This window comes from Amborella trichopoda, chromosome 11, assembly GCF_054954075.1.
Source record: "Amborella trichopoda isolate Santa Cruz 75 chromosome 11, AtrichopodaSantaCruz75HAP2 v2.0, whole genome shotgun sequence".
NCBI lineage: Eukaryota > Viridiplantae > Streptophyta > Magnoliopsida > Amborellales > Amborellaceae > Amborella > Amborella trichopoda.
Genome location: NC_142346.1, coordinates 16,518,943 through 16,531,911, shown reverse-complemented (window position 1 = coordinate 16,531,911; position 12,969 = coordinate 16,518,943). Strand labels below are relative to the sequence as shown.

General features: G+C 38.1%; 1 protein-coding gene across 3 annotated transcripts; it reads left to right on the top strand.

Annotated features, from left to right (window-relative positions):
- The first annotated feature begins 8,916 nt into the window (after positions 1 to 8,916).
- Positions 8,917 to 12,815, top strand: LOC18444878 (L10-interacting MYB domain-containing protein). Of its 3 annotated transcripts, none has more exons than XM_020673942.2 (4): positions 8,917 to 9,039; positions 11,369 to 11,719; positions 11,788 to 12,359; positions 12,484 to 12,815. In XM_020673942.2, exons 2-3 carry the CDS (start codon positions 11,381 to 11,383, stop codon positions 12,349 to 12,351), a joined length of 903 nt encoding a protein of 300 aa, XP_020529601.1. In that variant the 5' UTR covers positions 8,917 to 9,039; positions 11,369 to 11,380; the 3' UTR covers positions 12,352 to 12,359; positions 12,484 to 12,815. The 3 variants fall into 3 exon arrangements, with proteins under 3 accessions (XP_020529601.1, XP_020529604.1, XP_020529605.1); XM_020673945.2 differs by having other exon boundaries at positions 11,359 to 11,719; XM_020673946.2 differs by having other exon boundaries at positions 8,988 to 9,277.
- The last annotated feature ends 154 nt before the right edge of the window (positions 12,816 to 12,969 follow it).

Below are 12,969 nucleotides of genomic sequence, written 5' to 3'. Positions count from 1 at the left end.
ACCATCATCCCTCAAGAAACTCCTTCTTCCTTTGAAGAAGAGTCTACGTCCTCTAGCCCCAGTTCTATGTCACCTCGGCCTGAAGATGATCCAAAGGTCACCCCCGAGATTGAGCAAGCCATGGGGGTAGAATTCCTGGCTCCAAGGATCCCCTATATGCCAGACCATCAGAAAGTCCTGCATATCCCCAATGCGTTCTTAAGAGTCGGAGCAGTACGACAACTGTCATGAAAAATTTTCAAAATCTGGTTGCTATAAGTATAGAGGATGTTCCTCAGACCGTTGTCCAACTAAAAGTTTTACTTTTCCCCGACCTCTCAAGAGAGAAGTTCGATGGAGGGCAACCTCGTTCCCCTCAAGGGCAGGATCCTTTAGCAAACTTGAGAACGGAAGTTCGCAGTCTCCAAAGTCAGCTGGAGGTCATGCATATCGCTTCAAAGCATCTCAAAAGAGTTCATGCCAAAGACTGAAAGCTCTGATGAGCCTGAAGTAAACGCGACACTAACGGAGGTCAAAGCTCCTCCTGACTGGACTATCTATAGCAATTAGGATCACCAAATCATGAGGAAAATGAACTATGAGCCCTTGGCCAATTAGACATTGAAAAGAGAAAAAACAACAACTCCCTATTTCGAAGCTATCCAAGCCGCAACAACCCACCATGAGGCTAAACAAGGCCTAGGGTATTAGTCTCTTGGGACAATGAAATTGTCGAGAGGCATTCAAAAGAATTACATGAAGTGCGGCAAAAGTAAAGAGAGAATAAAATCATGCAATAAAGTTAATCAAAAAGAGAAGCGCTTTATTCATCAATCAAAACTTTTACAAGTACAGAAAAAAGGGGAATGACATGCTCATAAACAATCAATCATCTTGTTGATCTCTGCGCTGCATGCTTCAGGAGGAGTCTCGGTGCCTTGAACACGTGCCTTCAGCTCTGCCATTGTTTGAGTCGCCTTTGTTATCATCACAGTTTTCGACTCAATTGTGCCATTTGAGTTCGGACAAATCTGCAACCAAAGGGGCCTCCATGGCCTTCCTTTGAGCCATCTCCGTCTTGAGGCCCGTGAATTCTTCTTTCAGTATTCGCATTACCTCTCTTACTTCGATCATTCTCTTGAAGCTCCCTTGTGCCTCTTTCTTGAGGAACTGTTGACGATCAGCTATCAAGGCTTTCTTCTCAATACAAGCATTTATCTTCTCGTGACTGCACAAGATCGACTCTTCCAAGGAGGCTACCCTTCTGGTTTCTTCCTCATGATGTAACACTCCCAATCACCAGCTCTCCAACTCGTTTAGAGTTACACCAAAATAAGAAAGCACCTCTGGTGCAGTCCTAATCGCAATAGTCCTAGCAAACGCCCTCAGCCTGGCCAGACCTTCTCTCAGCTCATTGAAAGGTAGCTACCCTCATTGAAAGGTAGCACCCTTGACGTCGGTTCGTCTTCTCTCTAATCTTCTATCAGTCGACGAGCCTTAACGTCGACTGGTTTTCTCTCTCTTCTTATGTCAGTTGGAGAGACTTAGCGCCAGTTGGTCTTCTCTCTCTCCTCTTCTGTCAGTCAGCGAGACTTAGTACCGACTGGTTTTCCCTCCCTTCTTCTGTCAGTTGGCGAGACTTAACGCCAGTTGGTTCTCTTCTTCTCTTCTCATCTGACACAGTCGGTGAAACCTAACGCCGACTGCTTCCTCTCTCTCCCATCTCCTAAAACAGTCAGCAATGTCTAGCACCGACTGCATCTCCCTCCTCTCTTTCTTCTTCTATCTCCTTCCGTCTATTCCCTTCTCCTCTTTAACCATTTCTCTGCTGCTCTTTCATTTGACCAAGAGGGATTGAGGTTAGCATCTCGTGGCGATCCTATCGTTTAGCCGTAATGTTGTTGTGTCAGATTCGCTTGGCCCGCTTTACTGCCACCACAGACTGACCATCATGCTTAGCTAGTCGATATTGGCAATAGCATCTAGAAGCAATCTTGTGAGCTGGTCTCAGTTACCGAGGCCGTTTCACTACCACGTTACGCCAATTATCCACCAGCCTAGTCACTGCTCTGATCTTCTCGCTTGATCAAATTCTTCTCTCGCCTCGTCTTTCTTTCTTCTTTTTGAATACGCATACTTGCGTACGCTCATCAAAGTGGAAAAGGGTGAGGCCTGACCCACCTGTCCCATAACCTTTGCCATATATGTATGTGATTGCAAGAAAATAGAAAATAAGAAGAATACGAGCTAAGGGAGACGATTTCGAACCAGTTTCATTACTGAGGGGCCTTCTTCATGATCTACAAGGGCGCCCATGCGAGTCAACTTGAGTAAGTCCCAAATCCACCTTTTAAATTCCTCTCTCACCGGTGGTAACACCTGCCCCTGTTTTCGAACAAGGTTCCTGAGAGAGCAATCTCACAAATGTCCCAGGTCTCTCCCAAAACCCAAGAGGTGTGCCGCCCGATGCTCTAAGGATCCGAAGGGCGAGATTGAGACACCTAACTAGGGGGTTGGCAGAGGAGTCGGCTATGATACTAGAATGTAAACTGGAGAATTTCCCTATTACTTATCTGGGGCTTTCGATCTCTGATTCCAGATCCCCGATTTCTGTTTGGGTTCGTGTTTTCCAACGTGCTCAAACTAAGTTGGATTTGTGAAAGCCCAAGTATTTGTCGCTTGGAGGACTTGTGACTATGGTCAAGTCGTGTATGGCAAACTTAGTGTCCATTCTGAAAATGTCAGCTAGTATAATCAAGAAAATTGAGAAGATGATGCGTAGTTTTCTGTGGGGCTCATTTGAGGATAGGAGGAAATATCATTTGCTAAGGTGGGATAGAGTGTGTACTCCTAAAAGTGAAGGAGGTATTGGTATTCAAAGATTGGTGTTGATGAATGAAGCATTACTGACCAAATGGTGGTGGCGCATGTTTTTTTTTAAAGATCAGCTTTCGTGTAAGGTTCTCATTGCAAAATATGGTATTGATAGGTTTGGAGTGTGGATTGGAGGAGGTAGAACAAGTGCATCAAGGTCTGTATTTTGGAAAGTCATCTTTCTTTTCAAGGCCTACGTACATAGAGATATAAGATGGAGTGTGGGGAATGGTTCTCTAGTTCCCTTCTGGCATAATAAGTGGCTGGGTGATAGTCCGCTGAAGTTCTCTTTCTCGCACTTATTTGCTAAGGCAACCTCCCCTAATTCTTTGATATGTGAGAACTTTCGAATGGTTGGCGAGCAAGTTGTATGGGATATTCACTTTCCTTACAATCGAGTTAATGACCTTTTTGTGAATCAGGTTTCAAGTTTGTTATCTAAGATTCATGAAATGGTCTTAAATGATGATATGCTTGATGAGTTTATTTGGGAACATAATAAGGATGGTCTTTTTTCGGTCAAAGCAATGTATGCTATATTGTTCTATAATTGTCACATATGGTCCTTACCTCAAATTTCACAAATTTGGAAATGGGCAATCCCTCATAAAGTGCAGTGTTTTATGTAGTTGGCTGGGTTAAATAAGGTGCTCACTATTGATAATCTCATTAAAAGAGGGAAGGTATTGCCAAATGTGTGCTTGTTGTGCAAAGAGGATGGGGAGTCCATTTCACACTTGCTGCTTCATTGCCGATTTGCGACCAAAATCTGGAATTTATTCTTCAGAACTTGAGGCTTCAGTGTGACTCTACCTCAGAGTGTGTTGGGTATAATTACTCAGTTAGTCCTGTTGGCTTTGCCTAAGATGGGTTTGAAGATTTGGCAAATTATAAGAGGAGCAGTGTGTTGGGAATTGTGGAAGGAACGCAATAGGCAGACCTTTGAAGGAAGTTTCCTGCCTTATGAATGTCTTATTTAGCTTATTATTCATACATCTTGGAGCTGGCTGTCAATCATAGATGAGGGGAGAGCTATTAGGGAAATTGACGTGAGGCTCAATTTAGCTAATTTGGTATTCTCAAGGGGTGCTAGAAGGAGACCGGTTGGTAAATGGATACCTCCTTCTCGAGGTAGTTTGAAGCTAAATTTTGATGGTAGCTCCCATGGTAACCTAAATTGTGCTGGTGTTGGAGGTGTGGTCCATGATTGGAGTGGAGCTATTGTTACGGCTTATGCTAGACCCATTGGAACAACCACTTCAAATATGGTTGAGTTCCAAGCATTACTCATGGGTTTAAAGTTTATTAAACCCATGAATCTGGACCAATGTATAGTGGTTGAAGGTGACTCCCAAAACGTCATCAGTTGGTGTAACAAGGAACAAAGAGTCCAGTGGTTGTTGCGATCAGTTTGCATCCAAGTGATTAAGTTGGAAAGGGAATTGTCATTATCTTTTCAACATGTTCTGAGGGAATCAAACGATGTTGATGATCGCTTGGCTAAAAGGGGTGGTTTCGATGGATGCTATTTCTATTTTGAATGATGTAGTGAGTGTTTGATGTAATATTTTTCCATTATTAATAAAAGTGATAACATTTGTCAAAAAAATAAAAGGAAAACAAAAGGGTCATTTTAGTTTTTATTTAGGTAACAAATTTATGTTCAAATAAGTCCAGGGGTTGTAAGATAGAAAAAATAGAGACCTTTTGCTTACAAGTAATATTTTTATTCCCTGGGTCTCAAGAGATACAGAAGTAAAAAATAAGAGATAAGGAGATATTTTTCTTTAATTTAATATTAGACCCTTTTTTTTACACTCTATATCAAAAAAATTTTGATATGGGATTGAACAAGTTTTTATTAGTAGGCCTTTCCTAAACAAGTTAGTTATCTCATCCATGACAATACTACTTGATAAACCCTTTACAACCCTCTAATCCTTATTCAATCTTTTTCTAAACCCACTTGTCATCGTTAAAAGCGAGGTGTAAGAGTATTTTCACTCCCCAAACCTGCTCCGATGGAATTATACTACCTAGTAGCCGCTCAGGTCAAATAGCTACTCAAGATAATATTTCTAATTTATAATTTTCGGATCCACCTAAAAATCATCAGATGGTTATTTCCCAAAAGAAAAGAATTTTTGAGCATGCAAGTCGAGAAATTGGATGGTCTTTGTTCAATATTTTGACATTAAAATTTTTAGGCTCTCATAGGGTTTAATTCAAGCTTTCGTTTTTAGACAATATCATTTAAAGGGGTACAAAACCCCGAATAAAAATTGTCAAGGGGGTTAAAAAGATCCCGATATATATAAGAGGTTTGGCTTTCTGACTTTTCATTTCACTTAGTCACCTCTTTTAAAATACATATTAAAAAATACTTAAGTTGCCCTTGTTCAGCTTAGGAACCCTAAAAATGTAGGGGTATTTTAGCCATTTGAACCCTTGAACAAACAGACATACTTTTGACCTTTAGTTCGAGCCTCTTAGGAGAGTCAAATTTGTACACTATCGTTATTTGATCAGGGTTTTTAATCACAAATTAGAGCATTTGGTAAAGTACTTTTTGAGGATGTAATTGAGCGAAATAAAACTAAACTCACACATGTTAATAGGGATAGTTTTATCCTTTAATGATTTTGTAAGGGGTTTAACCCCATAAATTATATTTTTGTCCTTTCCTATTTTCTTGATACAAGAAGTAGCGTCCCCAAAATTTGGGATCTTAAAGATTATTCTAGGTTGCGTGGTATGAAGCTGGCACCGAAAAGTATAGATCTGAGGCCAATTATGCAACGATCAGACTTCCTTGATCTTGAACAACATAATGAAGACAAAAGGTATTTTCGGTCCCTAGTTCTTGCCAAACTCTAGGTCTCACAGTACACAATAATGGCCTTCGAACTCAAGGTACTCTTAGTACACAAGGATGGAAACTCTCGCTCACTCTGTCTCTTTAACAAAGAGGAAGAAAATTTCATTGTTATCAATAAAAATAACCAACTATTACAACAATGTTCTATATATATAAACCAGTTTGCTAGAACTAAAAAAATGATCAAAATACCCTCAACAAGGTATGAAATTGACTAGATTACCCATGTCCGTTATCTCGTATACTTGCATGCAACTTCTTGCACCCAAGTTCCCATACATGAAGCCAAATTTCAATGCATTGAAACTACACAATTTTTACTTTTGGACTCATGTAAACTTTTATACAAATTACTTGTGTCCACACCAAAATTCCTAAACCTTAACAATTCCCAAAAAAGACCAACTAACAAAGAGAAATGTTAAACTTATCCCAAGGCTAAAAAATAAAAAGACAATGACAAATACAACCTAGTGACAAAATAATATTCTAAAAATAAAAATCTCATCTTGGTGACCAAAACAACTTGAAAATGACAAACTCATCTTGGGGCCAAAAACTCCTAGATGTGATTTGCGTCATCCTCCCTGAGTTGGAGAAGACTCGACTCCATTAGGTACTCGTCACCATGATACTCGAATAGGTCTTGCACATTTTAGATCGAGGATATATTCTATCATGTTGGTTGCTCCACTTCATAAGCATTGTCCTTCATTTTAATTTTTGATTTTACATGGGACAATCTTCTTTGCTTTGAGTTTTCCATAGGTACTAATGGGAAATCGCTACTACCTAAGATACACTGTAACAAGGCCTCCAACTTTGAAATATTGTAGTTGTCGGTGTCAGTTTACGATATCTTGATACTAGGCATAACTTTCTACCAACTTCTTTCGAACCTTTTCATTTGAGTCCTTTATGTAGTTAACCATGTTTCAAGCATCCATATCAACATGCTCATGCATAGGTAAAGATGCTAGATCATGAAAATGCAAAGGTGATATGGCATGTACTACATTAAATGGCAATTTTCCAATTGACTGATTTAGAGAATTATTGTATGCGAACTCAGCCTGTGGTAATACCAAGTCCCATACTTTCAAATTCTCTCCAACCAAGCTTATTATAATATTACCAACGTTCCTATAACCACCTCAATTAGGCCATCAGTTTATGGGTGATATGCACTACTAAGTTGCAATTTAGTTCCCATTTTACTCCACAAAGTTCTCCAAAAGTGGCTCAATAGCCGAGTGTCACAGTTAGATATGATGGCCCTAGGAAGACTATGCAAGTGCACAACTTCTTTGAAGAAGAGATTGGCTACCACCGTGGCATCAATGGTTCGCTTACACGGCATGAAGTGTGTCCTTTTTTAAAGCCTAACCAGCACCATAATTGAATCATGACCTCTTGATGTCCTTAGAAAACCCACTGTGAAATCCATGGGTAAATGAACCCATGGCTTGGTCGGAACCGGCAATGGAGTATATAAACCATTAATTTGTAAATTTCCATTTGCCTCTTGGCATTTCATTCACCAGTCAATGAATCTATATACATCTTGCCTCATACAAAGCTCAAACTACCTCGCCTCCATTAAAGAAAAGGTCTTATCTCTTCCAAAATATCCACCAAGACCACCAGAATACAAATTAGTAATAAGATGCTCCCTCAAAGAGGTAGTAGGTATACCTAAGTGGACACCATAGAACAAATAGTCATCGGACAAAACAAATTAGTGGTAAGAGTTTCCATTGCTTGTTCGACACCTCTCCATTATGTCTTTGAAATAGGGGCAATCTTGATAGGCTTCTCACACTGCTTCTAGACCTACCACTTCAACTTCTAATGTCCTCACCAAATTAACTTGCCAACTAAGAGTATCAACCACTTTGTTTTACTCTCCCGATTGGTGCCTTATAGTGAAGGTGTACATTTGCAAATAAGCCACCCACTTAGCATGTCTTGCCCTCAAATTCTTTTGGCTATTAATATGCTTGAGTGCGTCATGGTTAGTGCAGATAACAAACTCCCGGTGAATCAAATAATGACTCCATTGGTGAAGAGCTTAAATGACAGCATAGAACTTAATGTCATAAGATGAATATTGTCACTTCGTGTCATTGAATTTCTCACTGAAAAATCCAATGAATCTATTCTCTTGACTCAACACAGCTCCAGTTCCCATATGAAATGCGTCACAGTCTACCTGGAATGCCTTATTGAAATTAGGTGCTTCTTTGAAGACTCTGCTTTAGGTGCTTCTTTGAAGACTATGCTTTTCATTTTTTATTTTCCCATATATAATAGTTTCTATTGAGGTGAAGTAAATCATACAAATGACACTTTTTGGTATATTATGCACTACAACGGCATCCATGATCTATTATTGATGATAGACTCAAGAGGTAAATCACAATGACAAGCATTAGATTGCTTATGGTTTATCTATGTTCTCCTTCATTGGAAACGGACAGGCGATTTGCCTATGTTTTACACTTCTGCATAGAATTTGAATTCGCAATACAAACTCCAAATAAATTAAGAAAAAAGTTTGTCTAAGAATGCTACCTTATAATGTAGAACTACGGATGCCCTTCAAAAATCCATTAGAAAAGGTAGTTTTAATATTGAAAAGCCATTTGATTGATCCGCTCGACATTGAGATGTATGACTATGAAAAATAAAAAGATTTGAAGTCTCATAAATAGTGCATTTTACATTATATTATCTACACCATCTATTTTCAAGATTTTTATATGTTTATAGATCTACTTGATTTTAACTATTTTTAAAATTTAAAATTTTATAATTAAATATAAAAATAGATTTTGAGACAATCCTAATACCATTTTACATCCAAAGTATATACCATGATAAAATTTGAACGGCAGGCGTTCGTATGCCAACTCCACCCTTAAATTAATATCTTTGAAACCACACATACATGTGTTTGTCACTTATATTTTATGGTCATTTTCAAGTGTATGTGCAGTTCGCATGGTTTGGAGTTTGGACTACTGTATATGCCATGTAATACAAGGAAAGGTATACAGTTTTATATGTATATGCCATGTAATAGAAGGAAAGGTATACAGTTTTATACGAAGGGATTCTATACAATGAAAGACCATTTACCTTTGCCACAAGGTCAAAATTCTTCCATGTTCGGTCGACGAGTCGCAGAACATACTGTCCTGTGTACCGTGTGAAGTGTTGATGGTTTCTTCCGCCATTTTATCCCTACTCGAATGCTCTCTTCGCGATTTTAATTGACCTCCCTCCTCTCTCTATATATATCTGAGGTTTGTTCTCTCTCTCGCTCTGTTCATTCTGATATGCTTTTGACGATCCATGGTGTCTTTTGGTTTTACGTATGTTAGGGTTTTCTCATGATTGATGGTGCCTTGGAGCTTCTAGACTGAAACGTGTGCTTATTGTTATCTTTGGGCAAACTATTGGGTTTTATTTGACTTTGTGATGACTGTGGTTGTATGTGGCTTATCCAAGCTTCGCACTTGATGAACTTACGGGTTTATGAGGGTAATGTATTTAGGAATTTTCGGAATAAATGGTTCGGAATTTAGTGTTGTTTTGATATTTGGGTTTATTTTAGAGACTGAGAAGCATTTTCATGTACTAAGGTTCTGGATTTTTAATATAAAATTGAAAGATCTTCTTATGATTGAATGGGGTTTGAGAAGGGACTGGGTTTAATATTTGCAATAGAGGAGTCTAAGCTTGAAGGAACATTTCCTTCTAATTTAATTTTGAAGATATGTTTCATCTTAACAGATTCTTCTTGTTACAACGAGTGTAAGTTTGTGTATAGAATTGTCAGTTGTGGTGCACAACATATTTTGTCTTTGTACTTTGTCTTTTGTTGTTTGTGTTTCATATCAGAGGGATATTTTGTGTAGAATTATTACTCGAAACATGTGTTTTCTTATAATTTGTTTTTATATTGTTTTCCTCTTGAGAATTGCTTCAACTCTCTCTCTCTCTGTAGCCTTTCTGGTGGTTTTTTTCCCACATCTACGATATTTTGTGAGTATATGGCCTAGTTTTATGCTCGTTCAAAGTTTAATTAAAACAAAGCTGCTCTACGTTGATCAATATTGGTAAGACCTTAGAAATGCAGTTTTGGGGTAGGGAAAAATAAGGGTCTTTGGAAAGTAGAGTATGGATCTTTAATCTTAGACAGATCAAAAAGCAGTAGTAGCTTCTTTGTGTGAAATGGTAGAGAGAGTGTAGTGTGCTGCCTGCTTCTTTCAAGTTTTTGTGGACACAGAGAAAAACCTATTTCATATGATGAGACACTTATCCAAGTTAAACTATATAGAAATCAAATAAATATGCTTTCTTCTTTAAGAAACAACTCTTGTTCAGAGAAGAATAGCATGACTTTGAAAAGCCCGAATATTGTTAACCTCCCAGAAACCCAAATAAAGTTAGTAAAAGTTATGGACTATACTGATTCATTAATGGGGAAAAAAAGAAAAAAAGATGGAAGAATTCTTGAATATGCCTTACCAGGTGAGGTTACTAAATCAGGCATAGACCATTGGAGATGGTGACGACTCTAGGGTTCCATACTCTATAGAAGTGAATGCTTTTGGTTTATGTCAACCAATATATGTTGTCATAATTCTTTAGTGCAGTGCTGCAATATTAGTGCAGTGCTGCAATATTATCTATGTTCTAAATAGTTATTTTAGGGTGAAGCAAATATACTAATATATAGTTCCGGTTATCTCTAGGCTTCATTGTGATGGTAATGCTAGAACTTCATGCTATAAAGAGTAGTGTGTCTAGCCAAAAGAATAGTATTAATGCTTCACTGGATGCCTACTTGCATAGAGATTATATTTTGCCTCATTCAAATTTATTTATACTAAATACATTCAAATCAATAATATTATAGACTTCATTCTCCTGGATAATAGTTCTATAACCTATAGACTGTTGTAAATCGTGCAGTTCCTCCCTTTCTCCCTCTGTTGTAACATGCTCTCTCTCTCTCTCTCTCTTTCTCTCTCTCTCACTCTCTCTCTCTCTCTTTCTCTCTCTCTCTCTCTCTCTCTTTCTCTCTCTCTCACTCTCTCTCTCTCTCTTTCTCTCTCACTCTCTCTCTCTCTCTCTCTCTCTCACACACACACACACACACACACACATATCTCAGCTAGGAATACAAAAACTGCCATTTCAGATTTTGAAACTCTTCATCAAGAATAGGGCTCTTGGCATGGTGGTCAGGGTGGCAGAGCCACAATGTGATGTCAAGAGTTCCAATCTTAGTGATGTCAAGAGTTCCAATCTTACTCGTTAGCATGTTAAAGGAAAATAAATAAATTCCTTATCATATTGCATATCTAATATTTAGTTGTTTCATAATTGGAGGTTCAGGAATCTTTCTCTTCTGGATAAAGTTAATGGGAAATAAGTGAGTTTATTCATCAAGAGATAAAATTGTACTTTGATGAGAAATTTCCTGTTTAAGCATCTTTCTCATAAGAAAGGGGTTTCAATTATTATTTAATTTAAATTTCTATTTAAATTTGATGTTTCTTTGGGCTGAGAACTAACTTATGAATAAAATTCATCATAATCGAGATTCATTTAAGGAAAATGCAGGGATTGTGAATTATGGGTACGCATCGTCGTTCTAATGGTACTGCAGAACGAAGAAGGCTAGAGTGGAATCCATATTGGGATGAATACTTTGTCGTCCTAATGGTCAACCAAGTAAATAAAGGAAAAAAGAGAGAGAGTGGATTCAGCAAAGATGCATGGCGCTCTATGGTCATTAAATTCAACAGGAAATTCAACCAAACCCTCCACAAGCAACATTTAAAACATCGTTATCAATACCTTAAGAGAGAGTACAAAATTGTTAAGACTCTTCTTGACCAAACTGGGTTTGCTTGGGATGAAAGAAGAAAGATTGTGACAGCTAAAACTGAAGCCTGGGATTGCTATTTATCGGTATGTTGAATACTTATTAAAATCCCCAAATTTGCATTTTGCCAGTAGCTTAAATTGTGTACTTACAGGAACATCCTGAGGCCAAGCTTTATAGAACGAGGGGCTTGCCACTGATGGGAGAATTGGGCATAATTTTTGGAAATTCAACAGCTGACAATCAACAAAATCATCACGGGGAAAAGATGGAAGAAGCACCACGAGTGAGAAGAGCTTTACAACCTCCTGTTATATTCACTGATGATGATGTAGCTACATTGGACTCTGAAAGTGATGAATCATCATGTTCAAGGGAGGACATGAATGCATTGGATCAAGGCAACAAGCGTAAATTTGAGATACTCAGTCCATCGCATTGCGACAAAAAAGCTCGTAAAATGGATAAGCTTATGGTGGAGGCCCTACAAGAGATGGCAGACAGTTTGAGGTTTAGGACAAGTCGAACAGTGGGACCTTCCTCAAAACAAGAGCTAAAAAACTGCATAGAAGAACTACAGGCTATGAAAGATTTGGATGATCAGCTATTTGGGAAAGCCTGCAAAATGTTGAAGGATGAAAAGAATGCAGTTATATTTATGACGCTCAAAGGTCATCACCGGCTGCTATGGGTGAACGAGATGTGTGTTGCACTGTAGCCTTCGAGGTGATTTACACGTGTACTTCTTTTATTATATGTATCTTTTTGGTTTCCCCCTGTTTTGAGCAAGTAATTTGAAAGTGATGAATATGTGGATTTCTTTGTTTTACCCATTTTGTTTTCTCTGTAGGATGCATAATATCATAGCAACCACTCTGTCCATTTGATCACTCAAGCTATGGGCTGTCATTGAAGAAGATTCAATCAATAATGATGGAATAATAACTGCCTTACAAAGTACAATATTCGAAGAACTTACTTACTTCCTACGGTCACCACTGATTCTTTCTCAACTTCATTCCATCCGCTCTCAGCTCATCAATTTTATGTTTCTTTCCATGCATATTATAATTCACATAAGTGAGCAATGTCTTCTGTCGGATCTATCACTCCCCATTTTGGCAGTTATTTTCTGGAATATTCGTGAATGAAACAAGTAATAGGAATTATTATTCTCATTTATATACTTGTTGGAATCAGGTATGACTTCATTATTGTTTTACAATGCTTAAGGAGATGTATTAGTTTAGGAGAGAAGACAAAATTTTGGTATTATAAATAGGAATTACCTTGATAACTGACATCAGACCAGTTCTGAATTGAAAATCACCTTTGT

Bases quoted from the DNA above. Each gene is read 5' to 3' on its own strand.
- LOC18444878 (XM_020673942.2), top strand. From the start codon at position 11,381: ATGGGTACGCATCGTCGTTCTAATGGTACTGCAGAACGAAGAAGGCTA. The intron at 11,720-11,787 runs GTATGTTGAATA...GTGTACTTACAG, and splicing joins CCTGGGATTGCTATTTATCG to GAACATCCTGAGGCCAAGCT.